Raw genomic sequence first — 22,728 nt, 5'->3', positions numbered from 1 at the left:
TTAGGTATTTATTTATTTCAGGAGTGCTTTGGAAAGAAAAATCTGAATTGTTCAAATTTCTGTCACGACACAGACTGATTGTTGAATCTCTAGACTTGACTGAGAGATTACTTTATGTTCCAAGTCTGCCACGTCCCCCAGGAGGGCACCACAAAGTATTATTGCTGGCCAATTTGATCTGTTTTCCAGGAAAAAAATAACATTTTTATGCAGATGACTGTTTCATTTCCCACTGCACCACATTGCAGGCTTCTTTGTCCAGCCTCTTCGTTTTTAAACTTTGTCTCAAAACACTGGGACTGGGATCATCGTTTCTGGATGCTATGAAAAGTGTCTGAGCTGTTCCCATAAATGTTTTTTGTCTGGTAGCGTGCTGCGTCTGGGTCATGAACAGGCAGGCACGTGCCTTTTATTGTGTGCAACACTTTGTCTCCCAGCTCTGTCCGTCTGCGTGAGGATTGGGAGCAAATGGAGCTTTGGCTGCGAGCAGAGGCTGCTCCGGTTCAGTGATTAGACCAGAAGTTAGACAGGAGGCAGCAGAAGTTAGCTGAGCTCCATGTGGCTACATCGTCTTCTCCGTATATAACCCTGCAGGATCAGGACAGGTCAGTCTAGGCTGCAGAGGCGAAGCATTTAACCTCATATAGTAGAAATATAGATTAATTGAAGAAAAATGGCTATAAAGCTGGACAGAAGTTCTGAATGCCTTGTCAAGGTTTAGTTTTCCATTATACTCTCAGCTTTAACTGCTTTTTGTATTCATTTTATTTAAGTAGTGTAAAATAAAGCGTACAAACTGATTGCACAAAGTAATATAGAGAAAAAGGAGGTGCACTGCAAAAACTGATCTGAAAATAAGTAAAATGTTCTTAAAATTTGTGTTTTTGTCCTAGATTTGAGCAGGTAAATAATGTTATCTGCCAATGGAATGAGTATTTTGACCCCTAAAGTAAGATAATTAGACATCCTGCACTTGAAATAAGATGATGGAGATGAGTTGTTCCTATTTTAAGTTCAAAAGTCTTATTCTACTGGCAGATCATCTTATTTACCTGCTCAAATCAAGGACAAAAACACAAATTTTAAGAAAATATTACAAATTTTTAGTTCCGTTTTTGCAGTGTGGCCCAGTCATTTAGATCCTGGGAAACCTTAATTCGTTTTGTTTCAGTGTCCATGAACCCCGACACAGTGCGTCACTGCAGGATGGAAACTCCGATCTAATGTCCGGCCAGTCGTGACGTCTTTTCACTGGACAGATACGATGCTGCGCTCCCGCCTGTAGTCATGTCTACAGGCAGCTGTGTGCTGCTGAAGCAGACGCTGAAATGACTTTTCCAGTCAGGTGAACTTCTCCTCAGCCGGCAGACGACCTTTTCAAACAAAAAACTCGTTGGTTTATTGCAGATTCCTGCTCGTCCCAGAAATGGTCGACTTAAAGACGTTGGTTTTCATCAATTTAGGCCCCTTTTTTATGTTTTTCCCTACAAATCATAGGTTATCATTTAGCAAACGATAACAACCAAAACTAAAACTTCACTTACTGTTAAATTTACCTTGAAGCAGTGTATAAAAAAAGAGACATAAAGAATATAATCAGGAACGGAAAAGGCAACTAGAAGCTTTAGACTGGATAATCTGAGCCAAATTCACCGAGATGGTATCAATTGCAACCTGCAGCTTATTCACATCATATTATTTTACCTCTTATATTACATATTGCTTTTGAACCAACACCTGTTCAAATGTTTTACAGTTTAAAGTAGTGTTCTGAATTAAAACAGCGCGAAACAGCATGATTTTAAGCACATTTAGGGTTAGAACTGCATGATATAATTCATTAAATCGGTCATCAAAGCAGAGGGCTGCTTAAATGCAATGGTCATATCTCACGTGCTGTGCATTCCCACCCCAGTGATATATTTGGCCAGTGAGGTGGTCTCTCTGCCCTTGATTCACGCCGGCTGTATATTTTTAGTTACGGCCGAGATGCTGGAGGTCACAGAAAAACGTGGGAGTCAGGAAAATGTAGATCAGTCCCAATCCATATCCTTTTCTTCTACAAAAAAAACATCTTTACTGCATCAAAATTCTAAAATATGTTTTCCTTTTGAGAATTAAACGAGTACTAATTTTCCTCTAAATGTTTGCTCAAAATTTAATTGTGAGCCACCTTTAAAGGTCCACAGACGCCATTTCCTCAGAGGTGAAACATTTCAAGCAGATTTTGGTTGCTTGGGTTGCAGAAATGAAAAGGCATAAAACTTGGGTTAGCTTGTTGTACCAGAGTTCAACTTAGTCCCGATAAACTAGTTTCAGTATTCTTTAGTCCAGCATGTCTCTGCATAGATGAAGTATGACAGTCTGACGCTGCGTGATTCTGTATGTATGTTTTCCAACCTGAATAAAACAACCAATGTTATAAACGCAGCACTGTTCCACAATCCTCAGGTTGACCAAAAATATCTTCTTCTTTTTTAAGAATAATTCATTCTAAAGCAGAAATCAAAGGACTTAAGTTGCAAAGAACATATATGCACATATAATCTCACCAACGTTTATTTTATGCGTACAGCCAGAACAAATAAGTTGGACACCGAAAAGTCCCAGCTGAGATTCAAAAAAAAATTTTTTTTTATATCTTAAACACAGAACAAACCCTCATAACTGCCTCATCCCATATCTGAACTGAAAGTACCACCAAAGAACCTCTTCTCACCCAACCAGTAGGTCTGGATTGGAACATTTGTCCCGGTTTACTCTGCCTGGAGGCGGCTCAACGCCACAATGTGGTAGAATAACAGCAGCTCAGATGATTAGCAGTGAGTCTCTTATGCACATGAAGCACGTTTTGCAGCTGTCAGGCCTTGGAGCTGCAGCTCACGTTGCCTCTCATTCAGCTCCAGCTGTTAGTCGTCATTCCTCCTCAGAGACGGAGAGGTCGGCTCAGTTCAAGGTGTCGCTTTCTGACACCGTACAGCAGCGTCGGTGACCTCTCGCAGATAGTTCCTGGCCGAAGGCTGACGTTGTAGGCCGGCGGAAGTGTGCGTCACAGTTGGCCTTCACAGTAAGCGACACCCAGACGTTGGTGTTTTTATTACGTTCTTAGATAAACCCACACGTCTGCTGACGGCGCTTTCCATTTTGATTATTTTCTTCTGGTGTAAAGATGCCTGTTAAATTCCTGTTATCTTTCCTTTTTTTCAATGGTCCCATTTATTTTAACACTGACTGCCCTAGAAACTAGTCCTCCAAACAAACCCCCTCCAAACACTCCTAATGAGTCTCCAAAAAACGTTTTTCACCCTGGACATCATGATGTAACTACAGCATCATGCAAACGTTTTATTCCTTTATATTTTGCATCCAATGAGATGGACTTTCTTTCTCTTTTTAAAGCGATCTGGTTATTGTCCACTTTACACTAATTTGGATGCTGAACAGGGTCAACAGAAAAACTCGTCTGTTGAAGGTGAACAGTTACTGTTTTCATAGAAAATAGAAAATAATCCTGCAAAGATCTCGTTAAGTTATCAGTAGACCCAGCACAGGTTCTTCCTTTTAGTTTAGTGGCCTTATAAGGTCCAAATGATTCACACTTCATTGGTTCAACAAGCAATAAATATACATTCATAAATGTAAAAGTGCTGCACCGGGCTGAAGATTAGGCAAGAACAGCAGTAAAGCTGATGGAGAGCTATTTGTAAGATATTTTTAAGATATTGGCTGTTTAATATCTGAATATAAAGAGCAGGGGGAGTGGACCACAGATGTACAATAACGCTTTTATTACACTGCTTAAAAAGTGCTCTAAAACTGTAGAGTATAACAAGATGCTGTAAACTTAACTAAAATGTGAAAATGAAGCTCATGTTGAATTGATTTTGTTTTTTTCCACACCTGTGATTGTCCGCCATCAGGCTCTTTTTGTCTAATCTGTGGTTAATGTTTCTTTTGGAGCATATTTACAATATAAGAAACCTGGAAATGTTGCAATATGTAACTTGTCTTAAGGTAAAAAAAAAAAAAAAAATACCAGCACTGTAAAAATAAAATGAAAGACATGAAAAAGAACCAAGGTGGAGCCAAAATGTTTCCTTCACGTTCTCTAATGAAGTAACAAACAAGAAGTCATGAGTGAACTTTGCTTCACGTGCACCGCGCTTTGCACTGCACTTCCTGCTGTTAAAGCCCAGGTTTGTTTCTCTGTCCCATCTTCAGGTTTCTGCTGCAGTGTTTAGAGGACCTGGATGCAAGTCTCCGAAAGCTCAACTCCCGCCTTTTTGTCATCAGGGGCCAACCAGCAAATGTGTTCCCGCGCCTCTTTAAGGTCAGCCTTCCTCCAGGCCTCTAAAGCTGTTTTTAAACGGACACGCGCGGCCCGTGTTGTGGTGTTGATTCTCGTCTCTGCGACTCAGGAGTGGAAGATCTCTCGACTGACCTTCGAGTACGACTCGGAACCGTTTGGGAAGGAGCGAGACGCCGCCATCAAGAAACTGGCGATGGAGGCAGGGGTGGAGGTCATCGTCAAGATATCCCACACGCTCTACGACCTGGACAAGTAAGACGGCTAACAGAAAATGTGTCAACCTGGCTTTAAAAAAATAATTTTTACTTTTTAAATGATTATTTCTTATTAAACATTTTTTAAGCCAGATAAAATCCATTCAGATCAAGGGTGACCTTGCCAAGAAAATTAGCAACACAAGATGGAAAACGATAAGAAAACAACCATTTAAACATCAGCAATTTGACGAATACAATGCTGAAGTTTTTCTTACAGTAACAATATCATATCTTGAATGTGGATTTTAAGAAAAGAAAAAAACTGAAAAATGGAGAGAAGCTTGTGGCAAGTCTAGTAAGGGATCTAAAGAGTCCTCAAAACTATTTGAAATCAGTCTATAAGTGGAGAAAATTCAAAAGAACTGCCCACATGCCGAGGTCTGGCCCTTCAGTCATTGAAAAAGTGTAGCACTAGTTCTGCACATTATCAGTCTGGTTCTGCTCCCACTGAATCTGTTTAGGGAAAAGAAGGGACATTCAGCAGAACTCTCTGAGCTGATCTGGAGAAGCGACACCTAGTGCCCGCCTACCAAAGGTTGGTTTTAGCCAATCACGGTGTCATATTAAAACTTAAGCAGCAGACGCCATGAGAAACCACAGCAAGCTAAGCTAGTCAAGGCACTTCTTGTTCTACTATCAAAGAAGAAATTGTGGATTTTTACCAATCAGATGTGGTAGCAGCAGCTACGCCTGTGTCCTCATGCACTGCCGTGTTTATGTTGGGTCAGCTCAACCGCTCTTGCTTTTGTTGCACCGGTATGTCCCGCCACAACACTGCAACGTGATTGGCCCCAGCCATTTTTGGTTCGGACACACTCGAACCAAAAATGGTTCAAACGGTTGAAGCCGGAGCGGCACAAGATGGATTCTCATGTTTGTGAACGCACAAATACCGAGAGATTTCATATTTAATGTATTTAATGAGTGTCCTTATTTTTCCATAACAGTACTTTTTTAAAAGAGATTTTATAAATTATTCAGTTCTGTAAATAATCTGGTCAGATGAACTTTATTTATTTATTTATTTTTAAAGGATTTTCTTCTGAAACATTGGGGTATTTCCTTGTTTTTATTCATGCATATTTAATGCTCTGAACCCCTAAAGGATCATCGAGCTGAACGGCGGCCAGCCTCCTCTCACCTACAAGCGGTTCCAGACCCTGATAAGTCGCCTGGACCCGCCTGAGATGCCCGTAGAGACGCTGTCGGAGTCACTAATGGGCGGCTGCATCACCCCCGTCTCTGATGACCACGGGGAAAAGTACGGCGTCCCATCCTTAGAGGAGCTGGGTGAGGAAACCAACTCACAACCATGAAATCCAGAAACATGGGGGCAGCTGCTGATTGGCCCAGGTTTCACCTATGTAGTTTGGTTTGACAAGGACTAAAACACTAAAATCTGAATGTGGTAGACACTGAAAAGTTGCAACACATGTTCTAGTCTCGTATCACTAAACATTTAGATAAACCCATTAGCAGCTACAACAACAAACCTTTTAATAAATCGTTTTAGAATTAGCCGCCTTTAGTTTGTTTGTCCAGTTTCTCTATTTAAAGCTCCTCTAATTCTTTCCTGTTGGCTTATTCAGCTCAGCTACTTAGAGGCACCGTTCAGATGTCTGCTTTCCATTCACCGACTCTTAGTCCATTCATGTATCTGGATGCGCTGCAGCCATCTGCACAAGCCAACTCTTTCACTGATCCATGAGGCCTTTAAGCTTTTAACTCTCTAAATATAGCTGGTTTCCCATCTGTAGCAGTTTGTTCCACACGAGCTGTTATTTATCCCATAAATTAGCCAGAGGCCGCGTCTAACCTTCTCATCCCGACGCAGTCCACACGTTGCGTTTTTCCACTCAGAGTGCCAGGGCCCGTCCTCTTCAGATGCCGCCTCCATCTGCCGCTAGCAGCTGCTGGATCGCTGGCAGATCGGAAACATGCCTTTTTGTTGTGTATTAAGGTATCATCTAGTTTAAAACTCCCGTGTTTTTTCTCTAGATAACGTAGGTGCAACTCTAAGCCTTGCCACCTGCACGCTGTTTAAAACATGCAGCCTAAAGAAGCCATGTTTTATATGTTAACATCTTTATTAACACACTGTAGCACATGTCACGCTTCTGTCCAGATGTTGGGGCCCAGCACTTGAAAATGGTGTTAACAGAAGAAAAAAAAAGAAAAAAAAAAAAAAAAGAAAATGGTGTTAACGGATTTGTGAAAAAAAAGGAAAAATGTAGAAATCTATGCTTTCCAGTCCTTGAAAATTATTGGGGGGGAAATTATTTTAGCCTGGAAAATATTGGTGTGACCACTTGGACTTTATTTCTCATTCCAGCACTGATGAAAATCAGAATTTTCTAAAAGTAAAGTGTTTTTTTACTTTGATTTAAATGTTTAAAAGCATTAATTTGATGCTGATGTGATAAAAAGATTTAGCATTTCCTTCTTTGTGAAACTGATATCAAAGGATCACTTATTCCCCCACATTCCTCATTCTAACACACAGGTATGGCTTCACTTTTTTGTAAGAGTTCTTACAAAAATATGACTTTGTTCTCGTAATTTCCACACAAAAAAGAGGAAAAATTCCGCTCGACAAAATGGGGTGGCTAGTATCTGGCACTGTTATTTTGGGCAGAAACTGGGGAACCCCTGATTTAAACAAAATGGTCCAAATCCATTTTTACGCCACAGACGGGTTTCTAACCATAAACCCAAAGTGTGTTTATGTCCTCTGCTCAGTAATTTAACTTTCTCTTATTGCAACAATCCTCACGTACTAAAAGCGTCTCTAGGCAACCTCTCCTCACAGGAAGTGTCTTTAGTGGCGGATCAGTTGTTCACCAATAGCTCACGGCTTCTTGGCCTTAGCAGCACGTTAACCACCAGGTCTGTTGACGTGAGAGAAACATTCATCCATCTTAAACTGACAGAAAGCGTCTAGTTTTATAAATAAAATTAAAAATGTGCCACTCGGATAATAAATCTAACAGAAATAATGTTATTTATTATTTCTGTGCTACCAAACGACCCATGTACCGTTGACCATTGATTTCAAGGAGCCATGTTCAACGTAGCATAATCCACTCCAGTTTTTCTACACGTTTCTTGTAGATATTCAAGCAGAAGTGATCTAAATTTATTCATATACCACAAAAAGGTGTGAAATCAACCTTTATAGCAATGTTTTATTCTCTACTTGTGAAGTTCTTTTTAAAAGAAATATAAAATTCACGTCTGAAAAATGTTGACTTATGACATGAAAACTTTTTTTCAACTAAACTTGTTTGATTAAAAAATGCAGTAAGGGTCGCTGGCTGATTGACTGTAGTAATGAAGAAAGGAATAATATATTTGTGGCTGCTGGAAGCTTCTCCAGCATTTAAAGGCTGGATGTCCTTTACAAGATGAAGAAGACGCTGATCTAATTAAATCTTTTCCAGGTTTCGACACTGAGGGCCTCCCTTCAGCGGTGTGGCCGGGAGGAGAGACCGAAGCTCTGACTAGGATAGAGCGCCATCTGGAGAGAAAGGTCAGTATTACACCCTCTGGTTATGGTTGCAGGCCAAATGGATGATTTGGTTTATTATCCTTCATTTATTAACTCCAAATTGTAATAGTCATTTAATATTATCACTCTAGGGGATGAAAAGACTTCATGTTGAATCTTTTTAATTGGTTTCTGACGGTAAAGTTAATTTCTGATTAGTAGACATGGCGATAAAAACCTGTTATTTATAACATTCAGAGCTACTTTTATCTGCTTAGAAAAGTGAGGGTTTAAGGAATCTGAGGTTCTTCAATTAAAAAGCTTTTATTTTCCTCATCGTCACGTCTCTTTCTCCTTTCCTCTTCTCTCTCTCCAGGCATGGGTGGCGAACTTTGAGCGTCCCCGGATGAACGCCAACTCGCTGCTAGCCAGCCCGACGGGCCTCAGCCCCTACCTGCGCTTCGGCTGCCTCTCCTGCCGCCTGTTCTACTTCAAACTCACTGACCTCTACCGCAAGGTCTGCACAACGACTCATTTAGCCATTATTTTTGGGAAGGTTTACTAGAACTACCCCAAAGTTCAGTTGAAATGGACAAAAAAAATTTAAAGTGCAGAAGATCCTGCAGGAAGCAAAACAGATTATAGCAAAGTAGAAAAATAGCTAAATATCCCAATAATTTTTTTACACAGGGTGCTTGCGCAAGTCTTGAAAGTCTTAATAAGTATGGAATTTTGAAACACCGTTTTCCAGACCTTGAAAAGTTTTGAATTTTGTGTGAATGTCTTAATAAAGTATGGTAAAAAAATGTATGGTAGAATTTTACAGTATGCTCAAAGGCATTGTGAAACGAGAAATAGGAAGGTAGGCTATAAAACTATAATTTTACTAACTGGTCACGTACTGTATTAGCCTAATGGAATCAAACACTTGTTTGATGTGAAATTCGTGTACTTGTGATTTTCATGTTTTGAAACGTTTTCATCAGTAAAAGCATAATTTACTGTGAATAATGCATTTGTTCATTGAATACTAGCCTATAAAAATTATCATTTCTAATAAACAGTTTGTACAATCTCAACCAATGAAGTAGGCAGTAGGCACACAAGTATACAAGTACATAAAGTTAAGGTCTTGGGAAAAAAAATATCAGTTTTAAAAAAGTCTGGAATTTTAATTTGGAAAAAGAGCAAGCACCCTGTTACAGTTTCATCCCTGATCTTGCATTTTAAAATCTACACCCAAGTGCACCAAACAGTACACCAGTAACAGGCCTGCTCCCTGCCGGTGACTTTCACCGCCTTATTGGACATCCCTCCATGTTTTTATTCCCGTCTAAATCCCCTCCAGGTAAAGAAGAACAGCTCTCCTCCCCTCTCCCTCTACGGCCAGCTGCTGTGGCGCGAGTTCTTCTACACGGCGGCAACCAACAACCCACGCTTCGACAAGATGGAAGGAAACCCCATCTGCGTCCGCATCCCGTGGGACAGGAATCCCGAAGCGCTCGCCAAGTGGGCAGAGGCCAAGACGGGCTTCCCTTGGATAGACGCCATCATGACTCAGCTGAGACAGGAGGGCTGGATCCATCACCTCGCCAGGCACGCCGTGGCCTGCTTCCTCACCAGAGGGGACCTGTGGATCAGCTGGGAGGAGGGGATGAAGGTGAGGGTGCTGGACTCTTGGCGGGGCGCATCACCCTGCGGCGGGAACCGCTGCATCCGTTTTAATGCATCCTGTGGTGGTTTCAGGTTTTCGAGGAGCTGCTTCTGGACGCGGACTGGAGTGTGAACGCGGGCAGCTGGATGTGGCTGTCCTGCAGTTCATTCTTTCAGCAGTTTTTCCACTGCTACTGCCCTGTGGGCTTCGGCCGGCGCACCGACCCCAACGGGGACTTCATCAGGTGGGTACCTTTCCTGTCATCGCCCCTTGGTGCCAACAGCTGATTCCATCTGCGTGGATGCTGCCCTCCTTCCCTCCGTCCCTCTCTCTCTCTCTCTCCTCGACTAGATGTGAGATTATTGAACGCAGGAAGAGCTTAAACATGTTCCTCTAGCCTCAGGAACCAGCTCAGCTACCATGCCCATGTAGATTAGTGCAGGAAACAAGAAGAATACGTTTTATTTCTCCTTATGAACTCATTTGTCAAACAGCTAATGTGAAAATGTTCCCAGTGTTTGGAAAGCTTTCCAACCTTATTGGTTGGTAATCGTGCATATTATACAAACTGAGGCTCAGTTTAGCATTTATTTCATTCATTTATGCACACGAAGCTCCCACAGGATCTTAAGTTTTTTCTGACCAAACAGAAGTAGATACAGAGAGAGAGAGATGGGGGGGGGGATAAATGGCGGGGCCTCCAGATCCCTGGGTAAGTGATGAGGTAGAATAAGAATCCTTAAACTTCTGACTGTTTTCTCGTTTTACCATCATTCCGTCTTTTGGTCTGTTCCAGCTTCAGTTTGTAGTCACTGGGACGTCAGGCGTGTCTTTTTCTAACCACCTGAGTTCTCACAGTGCAACTTTAATCTTCTGTGAATGTTGGTGATTGTGCACACGTATGCTGTATATCTGTAGGTTTAATGACTCTCACTGCAGAAACAGATTATTTCCTCTCTTCTTCTGGATGTAGCTCCCTGTTTGTGTTTTGGCTCATCAGTTGTTCTTGTTGTTGTTTTTTTTATGGGGGGGATTGGGGGAAAAGTTCAGCTGTCCCTCTCCCCTGTCTAGATTGTAGCTGATTGCTTTTAAGTATATTGGCCGTTCTCCAGCTCTCCTCCTTCCACCCAGGTGCACTCTGGGCCTTCGGGCCTCAGGACCGCCTTGGATAGAAGTTGTGGATCCAGCTGAGAAATCGGTGGCCGTTAGTTCTTATTTTACCTGTGAAACCCTGAGGGAGGGCACTTGCTCACGCCCCAGCAGCACCCTCTGGGCAGGTTTGTGACTCGGTAGCGTCTCATTTCGTCAAAAGGGACTCTGATCGCTTGGTAGGGAAATGCAAAGGCCTTGCGTGCATTCGTTAAGTAGAGCTCTGTGAAGCATTTCCCGGAGGGTAGTGCAGAGAGGCGTTGGACCAGCTGTAGCTCTGCCATCGCAGTGTTGCACGGGTGTCGCTGGTACTCGCTACCAGCGCGGTGCCACGCGAACCGGTCCGTTGTCCAGGCGCTGGGCAAAGCCCCTCATCCGGCCCTTTGTGAAATGTTCAGTGGCGTTCTGCTCATCCGAATGCCGCCTTGTTGGTTCAGGGGGGCCTGGAGCAGCGGCCGGGTGTGCATGTGTAGAGAAACTGACAGCAGACGTTAGGGCTGAACAATTAATCGCATTTTCAATATAATCGCGATTTTAAAAAACGCAATTTCCAAATCGCAGAGTCTGCAATTTTTGGCTATGTAACAATTAGGGAATTAGACACGTCCATTAGGTGTTGGTAAAATGTTTAAAGTGGGTTTGCCTCCACATGGAAGGGAAGACAGTTGCAGCAGTGAGATAATCTAATTTTATTACTTGTTTTAGAGTTTATATAATCATGCATAGCATTAAGTACTGGTCAATTAGTTTAATACATAGACTTGCTTATTGGTTGCACTTTATGTTCAACAAGGATTGATGTCCAAAGCAACTAAAAGCTGTTCTCTTGAATAATATTTTGATTAATAGAAACATTAAAAGTTCTTGTTTTGAATAGTCCTTGTTTACAAACATCTTTATTTAGACGCCATTTTTGTTGCTTGTGGTTAACGCAGAGAAAAGTCAAAATTGCAATTTTGGTTGAAATATATTGTAGGCAGAACGCAATCATTTCTGCTCTGAGTTTAGATGCTGTGGGTCTTTTAGCAACTAATCTGCACAGCGAGGAAACAAAATGATTTGTTGTTTGTATATGTTTAAAAAGACATGATAAATTAAACTGGAAAAAAAATCGCATTAAATCACAATATTAAGAAAAAAAAATCGCAATTAGATTATTTTCCAAAATCGTTCAGCCCTAGCAGACGTACATATAACACGTGTGACACGTATTAGTTCATCCAACTAACGCACACGGTTCAACTTCCCCAAACTGTTTGAAATATTACGAGATCCTTCTTCATTTGAACTTTTTTTTTAAACTCACTACATGCAAAAAACAAGTGAAGCAAATTAAAAAAGTAAAACAAGTTAAAAAACTGTAGAATAGAACAAATATGCTAGAAATGTGAAACTTTAACTATTATTATTGTTATTGTAGAATTTTTATTTATTGTTTTATTCTGTAGCAGCCAAAATAAATTTGTACCCAACTCGAAATTTACAATACATGATTATGATGATTTATTATAAAAAAAAAAAAAAAACATTTCTTAAAATCTTTTGAAATATGTTTTGGCGTTCCCCAGGGCTTAGTCCTCGGGTCACTCCATTTTATAATTCACCCCATAATCCATTTTTTTGGCAACTATATTCAGCTTTTCTGTAGCACAGATGAAACCCAGCTCTACTTCTTATAATATTACTGATAATAATTTGTAACCTGATTGAAACCTTTATTAATTTTAATTAGTGTTGTGTTTTGGTCTTCTTAAAAATGGGGATGTGAAATCTTGCCTTGTATCATCGTGTGCTCCTGAAATAAACCAAAGAGCGCAGTCTTTCAGTGAAGGTTCCTCTCACAACACCGCCCGCTGCTCCCTTCCAGGACTGCTGGCCGGTTGCGGATCTTCCTGGCAAAAGGGTTGTGGTCCTTTTTGGTGAAATGAGGGGGCTCCCTAGTGGGCCGGCCCAGAGTGTGGTGCTGTGGCTGTGGGGAGGGGACAGTCACCACTGCCCACTTAAAAGTTACCACCACAGTCTGGGGGATCGGGAACATGTGTGAGCTCTTTTCTCAGTCCACCACTGTCTGATCATGGGGAAGGTGGGAAGGGGGGTGTGGGGGGGGGGGGGGGGGGGGGTGAAGCCTGAAGCTGTGAGGTATGATGGGAAACTTCTGTCATCGACAAGGAGCATTACTCTCCTATGAAGCTTTAGGACACATTTATGTAGCTGTTCCTCATAAATATTCAGATTGTTGGTAACGTATCTTTTTTTCATCTCGTAGCCACTGTTGATCTCGTTTAATTCTTAATTTAATAAACAGCAGGTCAGAAGGACGCTGAACACCAAGCAGTTCAAAACGACTTGATTTTCTAGCTGTGAAGACAGGACAAGGAGGAAAACAGATATTTTTTTTTTTTTTTGCGATGGCAGAGCTTTCCCAACATACACCCGCTCTGGTCAGGGTGGGGGGGGGGGGGGGGGGCTGCGGGGGGGGGGGGTCAATGCTCTCTGCTTTCTAACCGCGTGTTACAGTAGACGTCTCCTAGCAACTTCTGCTCAGTCGGCAGTGGTCTCTCTTTCTCTCTCGAGTGATGGTGCGATCTCCGTAGCAAGCGGAGCGCCGTCCGTCTCGTGCGTGCATGTCGGCCCACAGGGCCGGACCACACCAGCCCCCCACCCCTCTCTGCACTGTGCTGCTTCCCACAGTTCCACTCGCCCCCCCTCCCTCCTTCTGTCCTGTCAGTCTCCCCTCCTGGGAATAGGTAAGGTTGGACCAAGTCCAGTAGGTAGGTGACCTCTCTTTGTCACGCTGAGCAACTCCTGGCAGCTCAGTGATGTTGGTATTGCGAGAAGTTGATTTTTTTGGTTTCATCTCTTGGAGGATTAAACTCTTTGTCAGTTGCGTGGCTGTTGTCGCAGTAACTTACAGTAAATTTGTTCAGGACCACAGCCCCTCGATTTCCGCCACGTTTGAAGCTGTAGCTCTCACTGCGCACTGTCATCGTATCTCACTTCAGTGCCAAGAATGTTCATTAATGAGCTTCAGAATGGAAGGAAATAGTTTTCTGCTCAAAGTCTCTTGTACCGTAGCCATATCGTGCAGTGTTGTGATTGTACCGTTCATTTTGTAGCAGCTATTTAACCTGTGAGCATGATGGCCAGCCTGCTCTTAACTAGAGGACACTGATGGGCTGCAAAATTAAAATATAAATGCATTTTTCTGTATTCATACATTTTTTAGCTACAAACATACAATGAAAACACAGGTTCTGTTTAATAATTAAGAATTTGCATTAATTTACTTGTTTTATGCACTCCTTATATAAAACTGCTTCTCTCCTACTTCCTGTTGGCAAATGCCAGAGCTTCTAATGTTTCCTTGTGCTCCCAGGCGATACTTACCTGTCCTCCGAGGTTTCCCCGCCAAGTTCATCTACGACCCTTGGAACGCTCCCGAATCCGTGCAGGCGGCAGCCAAGTGTATCATAGGAGTCCATTACCCAAAACCCATGGTGCACCACGCGGAGGCCAGCCGGCTCAACATCGAAAGGATGAAGCAGATCTACCAGCAGCTGAGTCGATATAGAGGACTGGGTGAGGGATAAATGACGCAGTATAATGTGAAACCAATTTGTTGTTTCATAAACATGCTGGTGGGGATGTTATGCAGTCATTGTGAAAAAGTATCAGACACAGCAAAATACAGACTGTCATGGTATTTTAGAGGTGCCTTAGTCAACTCCTTACTTTCAAGGTTCCATGGTGCTGTCATTTTAAACAAGCCCACATCAGCAGTTCTGCACAACCAGGGTTTCCTCTAGGATGTTTTTTTTTAACTATAGTGGTGGTCTACGGGGGGCGTCACTGTTTAAATGTCGGTTAACATTACTTTATGAAAAATATAAATTATTTTATATGTTTTCACTATATTTTCATAATTACTTTATGAAAATATAGTGTGCCTGAATCCACACTGCATACGTCTAATTTAACCAAATATGCAGTAATCAGAGGCACACGCATTGAACGACGTGAATAAGTGATTCAAGCTGTGTGGTAATCGGGTAATTATTGTAGTGCAACAGTTACAGAGGAAAAAAGAGACTACATTAAAAACTATATTTACATTATATTTATATCCCGCTTTGGTAATCCAGTGAAGATTTACCGACAGCTTAGCTTTATAAATTTGCAATGTGGAAACGGAGCGGCTCTCCTCTCTGCTGTCTTTGCTCTGACTGCATGCTGGGCTTACTGGATGAGACAGTTGTCTCACGGCAGCTGCCTGTGCCTGAGAGACAGCGCTGAGGGAAGTAGAGGTGTCTCAGGGAAACTGTATGTGCCTGAGAGACAGCGCTGAGGGAACAGGGAGACGTCACGCAGCTCTAGTCTAGCTGCTGTTGTGAGACAGTAATGGTAGAAAGATTGCTGTTTTCACGTGAAGCTGCTAAATCGCCGAAAAGCCAATAGATTTGTTTCTACTTTCTTTTTTGAATAAAAGTTGCTAGAAGGGTCTGAAAAGTCCCCAGATATAGGGCCAGAGTCGCTAAGTTGTCAACACTGGACTGTTGTCTCTATTTCCTTCACTACCGAGAGTAGTGCAGTAGCCACCAGTAGCTTCATTCACTAGCAGCGAGCCGGAGGTGTTGATTTTTCCAAAATAAAGTAAATTTTGATATTTCATGATATGTAAATTCATTTTAAACTCTGATTATGATCAGAATAAGTGCACAAATATACAGTAGCTATGCTATATCACACGCTTTACAATGTTTTGACATATTTTTTAATGAATTCTGAAGGTGTGGCGGGTTTTATTTCGGCATGGTGGTGCGCCACGATCAATTACATGTAGCAGAAACCCTGACTACCATGTTGGACAGTTGAAATGTTCCTTTAGTCCTAATTTACTGTTATATTCAAACTCCCTGGAGAACACGCTGCCGTCTTAAATATTTATACACTAACCGTTTCCTATTAATTTTGCCCATGTAGTCACCTAAAAGTCAAAACTTTCCTGTTACTTTCCCAAATATTAAAGTCTAAGGTTTATTATCATATGTTAACTGAGAGCTCTGCAGTTGTTCAATGACAGTAATAATCCTCAAAAATACACCTTATATAGTAATTCTGCACATACTGTAAATTCTCATAGAACCATTAAAAGGCCTGGCTTTTCACACACAGGTTTTCCATTTCCGCTTCATCTTTGTTTAAAAAAAGAAAAACAGAACAACAGTATAGATATCATTATCTTTCTTTATGTGGCGGACCAGTCAGATTGAAATCATTTTAGAACCAGGCAGACATAGATCGTTTTTATATCCTGATATGTAAAACTCTGATATTGAAACACTTTCTTTTTTTTTGCCAATGACTGCATTTCTGCAAATGTAACCTCTATCAGAAAGATGACTCAGCGTTTCTGTCGTCTAGGCCTGTTAGCATCTGTCCCATCCACAAACGGGAATGGCAACGGAGGAATGATGGCCTACTCTCCTGGAGAGCAGCAGTCGGGGACCAACGGCAACAATTCACATTGTAAGTAAAAATCTAAGCAGTTCCCATTTTTCAGTATTGATTACCATCTATATAAAAACATTATTTAATATTTTCCTCGTATATTTTGTAGTGCCTGGAGCTTCAGGAAGCTCAGTGACCACCGGGAACGGCAGTAGGAGCATCTTATTTAACTTTGACAGCGAAGAACAGACGGGGCCTAGCAATGTTGGACAGCAGCAACAGCAGCGACTTCACACACCGCCACAGAACCAACAACAGCAACATCACGGTAAGTCACCAACCTGTGGGTCAGACCCTCCTCCTTAGAGAAGAAACACTGCTGCCCTGGGCTGATCTGCCTCCATACGGTCCGTGAGATCAATTTCGACGTCGGCGAGTTCCTTATGAAGTAGGGCTGAACGATTTTGGAAAATAATCTAATTGCGATTTTTTTTTTTTTTTTTTTTTTTCTTAATATTGCGATTTAATGCAACCTTTTTCTCCAGTTTAATTTATCATGTGTTTTAAAATATATGCAAACAACTCAGAGCAGTAATGATTGCGTTCTGCCTACAATATATTTCAACCAAAATTGCAATTTTGACTTTTCTCCGCATTAACCACAAGCAACAAAAATGGCCTCTAAATAAAGATGTTTGTAAACAAGGACTATTTTAAACATGAACTTTTAATGTTTCTATTGATCAGAATATTATTCAAGAGAACGGCTTTTAATTGATTTGGACATCAATCCTTGTTGAACATAAAGTGCAACAAACAAGCAAGTCTATGTATTAAACTGATTGACCTGTACTTAATGCTATGTATGATTATATAAAGTCTAAAACAAGTAATAAAATTAGATTTTCTCACTGCTGCAACTGTCTTCCCTTCCATGTGGAGCAAACCCACTTCAAACATTTTACTGACACCTAATGGAAGTGTCTTATTCCCTAATTGTTACATAGCCAAAAATTGCAGACCTCTGCGATGTGGAAATTGCGTTTTTTTAAAATCGCGATTATATTGAAAATGCGATTAATTGTTCAGCCCTATTATGAAGCTCAGAACTGGCATCAGAGTAAGAACCGATCAACCCAGATGTCAGTATGCCACACGCAACATGGCTGACTGCTGTTTTGACTTCCTAAATCAAAATTGATCTAATTTCCACACTCACAAACACCCGCTAACCCTCACTACAAGACACATGTGAGAAAAAATCTGTGAGAAGGGAAAAATGGAGCAAAAATAAAGGATGCAATAATCTGTTAGCATAAGTATGCAGCTTCTAAAATACTTTGTTGTACGTGAAACCAGGCAAAAATAAAAGTATTTCCGTATTTTGACAAATATCTGAAAATATAAAGAAAATGCTTTGAAATTTAAGAAGACAGACCAAGGCTCGGCCAAACCCTCGTCTCTGCAGTAGGTGGTGAGAATCACTAAACTCAAAACGCCTCTGAATTATCTGGTGAATCCAGACACTCCCTCGATTTCATCCGCAACTTTCCAAAGCGCCCGGCAGTGGAAAAGAACAGGCAAGGCAAGGTTAATTTATTTATATAGCACAATTCAGTACAAAGACAATGCAAAGTGCTTTACATGATTAAAATATAGCAAAATAAAACAGAATAAAAGCAAGTAGGAATAAAATGTAGATAGAAAAAAGAATAAAAAAGTGGTGATTCAGTTAACTAGAACAGTTGAAGGCAATCTTAAACAAATGTGTTTTTAATCTTGATTTAAAAGAACTCAGGCTTTCCGTACCTTTACAATTTTCTGGAAGTTTGTTCCAGATAAGTGGAGCATAGGAACTAAATGCTGCTTCTCCATGTCTGGTTCTGGTTCTGGTTCTGCAGAGCAGGCTGGAGCCAGAAGACCTTAGTGGTCTGGAGGGTTGATGCCCTGATAACAAGTCTGTGATGGATTTAGGTGCTAATTCAGGGATTTATAGACTAACAGAAGGATTTTAAAGTCTATTCTCTAAAATCCAGTGAGCCATGGAAGGACTTTAGAACTGGGGTGATGTGCTCTACTTTCTTAGTCTTAGTGAGGACGCGGGCAGCAGCGTTCTGGATCAGCTGCAGCTGTCTGATCCACTTTTTAGGCACTGGGTAGCTCCTCCCAACGCTAGACGTCAGCGCGTCTGACTTTTATGTGCACAAGCGTCCAAGTTGAGGCGCTGGACGCCATTTTGACGCTCAGAAGCGTTTGGTGTGAACGCAGCAATGGAATTGTACATCAGATCTGTAGAGTAACATGTAGAGGGCTATAAACCTGAGGAACCCACACGGTGTGATGTGGATCTGCAGAACTAACCCAAAGAGCAGTGGATCCTGAAATTCAATCTAATGCTGTTTCAAAGTGTGCAGGTCATTTCATCTTTTGAACTTTATTTCACATTTTCACTCCTAAAAGATTTATTGTTCTCTTTCTATTGACTTGTACGGGATGTCAGTAACATTTAAGGTGGAACCTTTGGGTACTTGTAGACCTGAGGTTCATTCATGCAACAGTCTAGATTCTTCCTGAATTTAAACATCAGAACGAACCAACCTGAGATCGTTAATGTCCTCACAAGCAAACCAAACTGTACCGTGTCTTCTGCAGGATACCACTCAGTGCCAGACGCCAGCCAGAACATCACCAGCAGCCGACTCTATCACGAGTTTGCTGTGCCTCAACACCCGGGTGAGAACCTCGCCTGAAGCGTTTTATAATAAAGCTGAGCTGGGATTAAACAGGATTCTGTTTCTGACTGATGCTACATTTAATAAGGGACGTCTCAGTAAGAAGAAGAAACATTGCTACTCTATTGTAAGTAGACATCTTTGCCTCAAGGGGGCGACACAGTTACACTAGTGCCCGGCTCCTGGCTGTGAACCCGTAGCTATAATGCAGGCTTTCCATGTGTCCCAGCGTCAACACATCAGAGTTAAATGGTCAATAAAGGTTTACTTTAGTCCACGGCTCAGTAAGTCATTCGTTTCTGTTTGGAGGCCGCACACATTTAGAAGCTCCTGTTTAAATGAACTCACGTCGTTCCTCTCAGTCTCTCTGACCATGACGGTGTTTCTCTTTTCCCTTCTGGGACTTCCAGGCCTCCTCCTGCACACCAGGGGCAGCATCACAGGAAAGCGAGAACGCGAGTCGGAACGTGAAGGGTCGGGGGAGGAAGAGCCGGCGTCCTGCTCTGTGAACAAAATGCAAAGACAGAGTGCAGAGGTCAGCCTTCTACTCCTGCCAGACTTTCTGAAAGTAGCACCAACGATCACTGCTGTGACCCGGATTACAGTGCACCTCTTTACATAAAGCCAGAGTCCACATACTAGTGGAAAGGTTTTTTTTTTTTAGAAAGTAACGATAAATCTAGAGATGCAGTCAATCAGCCGATTCTCGCTGGTCGGCTCTGATCAGTGATAAACAGTTAAAATGTAAAATAATTAGTTTTTGTATTCATCAACTGAATGAAAACTGAAGTGCAAAAATACAAGCAATATATGTATTTCTAAGTTCTGTTTTCATTTCTGTCAAGTAACCTGTTCAATCGGTATTGCTGTCACAAATTATTTTCAGCTCAGTTTATTTATAGAGCGGCAGTTGGCAGCAAACGTCGCCTGGAGGCACTTCAGGATTAAAACGATGTCAACTGGCAGTTATGATGTAAACGAAAACAGAAATCATTTCCGCCCGGTAAAGGCTGATCCATGCATCTATAAATAGATTTCTCCTTGCTTTTATCTCAAAATAAGAAAATCAGTAGTTTAATATTTATAGCTTTTTTTTCTGTATGAACTGATTTTCCTTTTCAGCACTGAAAAGCTCAAAGTTGAGAGAAAAACTCTAATTTTTCCTGTTTTAAAACTAACGTACCGTCCTGTCTGGCCATGGATCTGAGTCCAAGAGAACAGCAGCAACGCTGAATATATGTTTAGGAAAACATAGTTTAAATATATTGTAAAGAGGAAACTCTTTTACCATAAAATGAGGCATTTCAATTTACTAATTTACTTTGTTTTAAGTTAGTTTGAAGTTACACAAGGGAAGTAAATCCTGTTCTCAGCTCATTCTGTAAAACCACTAGCAGTAAACATTTAGTTATATTTTCATTGTTTACAACGGCAGGGAACTCCCACATGAAATGCTTGACATAAAAGCAAGATTTTAAAATTACTTCTTACCCTTTTGGGAAAAATGAAGGTGAAGAAATATTGATTAATCGGATTATGTGTAATAAAATCAGATTTTGTTCCTAAGCCATGTCACCCAGCCCTATTACAAATGTATCTTTATCTTCTAGATGCTAACCGAGGGATTTATTTTCTGGGGGAGGGGGGTTACACAACGTTAGATGAAACATTATAGAAAAATTACAATAGATAGGGAGTCGAAATAATATTATGGGTGTTTAACTTTTTAGTGTAACCAGTAAATTATGTTTCTAACTAAAAAATCAGATGGCTTAATTATGATTTCGGTATTTCTATTTTTACACAATAGATCTGAAAAGAGTTTTCCATTTCATTGCAAGTTGACCCAAACTGATGCAGATCTGTTTGAGTCAGAATAAACTTATCAGCTGATTCCAGATCTATGCTGAATATAACCTTTGGGAAAGGCTTCTCACTATGATTGTTTATTTTTTTTAACCTTTGCATAACCCTCACCCTAACAAATAGTGACTGCTATAATGATGGGAACTTTCCTCTCCCACTCCAAAGTACATATATTCCATTATTCCAGCAGTCTGTTGACAGGAGTCAGGTAGGCAAATGTCGACCTGTCATGAAGCTGCTCGCAATAAAAAACACAAAGCAGGTGTTTGAATTCAGGACAAAACTATGCAAAACAATGATTCGCATGATGAGCTGAAACCATGGAATGAATGCAGGAAAATAGTCGCAATGAACCTGTTGGTTTTTCTCTTTGGAGACAACCAAAACATGGCCAAAACATAATAATGAGGTGATGCACATGATGTCATTTAAAACGCCGTGTTAAAGGTTTTAGTCTTGATCAACGGAAAAGCTGTTATTGCCGTTAACAGCAATCGAAAACTTAGACGATCCTCAACTCTAAGGTCGGAAGGCCTCCTGGCCATCACCCTAATCTTTCCACAGATTCAAGTCGGGAATCTCTAGAGCCATTAATCTCACTTCCAGTCATAAGAGACATGTTGGTCAAATGAAAAGATCACTTCAAGTCTAAATCTGAATCGTTTTGGGTTTAGCTGTATCAGATCAGCAATAAAAAAGATTTTAATCTGTCTAAAAACCCACAAATTCCACCCAGATTAGAAATGTTCGGCTGTCATCGTACAGCGTTTTCCCTACTTTAAGGAGGGTGACACTTTAGACTCGACACATGGGGTTAGCCAAGCGACCGGAGAAATCTGCGAGTGGGGAAATTTGAGCTCGTACACGTGAACGTGCACAGGCCAGCTTGTGACGCGAACAACGTTAAACTTTTGTTACGGTGGTTGATTCTACAGCCATTTATCTGGATCAGCCCTGAAAATGCTGATATTCTCCAGGCTGATTCCTTGTCTGTAACATAGGATGAACCCAGGGGTGTTTTTTTTCTTTTGTAGAGTAGACATGAAAGCAAGAATTTCACTGAATTCCAGCAAAATCTTCTGACTCTTCATTCCTGTCGGTCACGGACTGCTTTAAAAATATCAAAAGCCCTCCAATTTCATAACCAATAAAATTTGATTTGATTTCACTCCCCGTGTGTCGAGCCTATTAAGGCCTGTTTCCATCCTTCCATTCCTCTCCAGAGTCATTCAGAAGTTGGTTAATAAACTCTCTGGGACCCACTTTGCAGCTCCAGAGCCCACCGTGGCTCTAATGGCCACGTGATCAATAGCTGCTGCAGCCCTTTGCTGCTGTGTTTGTAAATCTGGCCAAAGTGTTTATTTTATTCACCTTGGGCATGAAAAAGCAATGTTTAACATTTCCACGTGTCTTCTCTGGTCTTCCCTACAGACCTCTTAGTTCCTGATGGAGATGACGCTGCTTAAAAACACTTTTGGTCAGCTGTGTGACGAAACGCTCAACGTCGCCTCCTGAGGTCCGTCTGGACACGACTACCTGCTCATGGAACCCAACGCACCAAAACTGCACTCGCTTTCTTTTTTCTTTTTTTGTCCAAAATGCCCTGAGGTATAAACACAAAGGTGAACATGGGATTTTTTTTTTTTTTAACCAAGGACAAAACTTTGGGATTTTTGTCAAAGAAATCACTTCTCACAAGTGGGACAGCATCGGAAGAATGTACAAGCACCTCCAACCTACAGCTTGGTTAAAATGTTTGTTTAAAAAAAAAAAAAAAGATTTTAGATACTTAAAAAATAAAAAAATGCATAATTGTCTTAAAACTG

At 41.2% G+C, this 22,728-nt stretch overlaps 1 protein-coding gene across 1 annotated transcript in view; it reads left to right on the top strand.

The window, feature by feature from the left end:
- Positions 1 to 19,689, top strand: part of LOC105938336 (cryptochrome-1) — a 28,701-nt gene extending 9,012 nt beyond the window's left edge. Inside the window, exons 3-14 of the mRNA XM_036142485.1 lie at positions 4,222 to 4,330; positions 4,419 to 4,561; positions 5,672 to 5,856; positions 8,007 to 8,095; positions 8,430 to 8,570; positions 9,402 to 9,713; positions 9,800 to 9,951; positions 14,233 to 14,435; positions 16,278 to 16,382; positions 16,474 to 16,632; positions 18,957 to 19,037; positions 19,447 to 19,689. Coding sequence (XP_035998378.1) covers positions 4,222 to 4,330; positions 4,419 to 4,561; positions 5,672 to 5,856; positions 8,007 to 8,095; positions 8,430 to 8,570; positions 9,402 to 9,713; positions 9,800 to 9,951; positions 14,233 to 14,435; positions 16,278 to 16,382; positions 16,474 to 16,632; positions 18,957 to 19,037; positions 19,447 to 19,658 — 1,891 coding nt within the window. The 3' untranslated portion in view covers positions 19,659 to 19,689. The remainder of the gene's footprint in view (positions 1 to 4,221; positions 4,331 to 4,418; positions 4,562 to 5,671; positions 5,857 to 8,006; positions 8,096 to 8,429; positions 8,571 to 9,401; positions 9,714 to 9,799; positions 9,952 to 14,232; positions 14,436 to 16,277; positions 16,383 to 16,473; positions 16,633 to 18,956; positions 19,038 to 19,446) is intronic.
- The last annotated feature ends 3,039 nt before the right edge of the window (positions 19,690 to 22,728 follow it).

The sequence above is a fragment of the Fundulus heteroclitus genome, chromosome 1, assembly GCF_011125445.2.
Source record: "Fundulus heteroclitus isolate FHET01 chromosome 1, MU-UCD_Fhet_4.1, whole genome shotgun sequence".
Lineage (NCBI taxonomy): Eukaryota > Metazoa > Chordata > Actinopteri > Cyprinodontiformes > Fundulidae > Fundulus > Fundulus heteroclitus.
The sequence above is the reverse complement of the archived record's forward strand: the minus strand, read 5'-3'. Positions and strand labels throughout refer to the sequence as shown.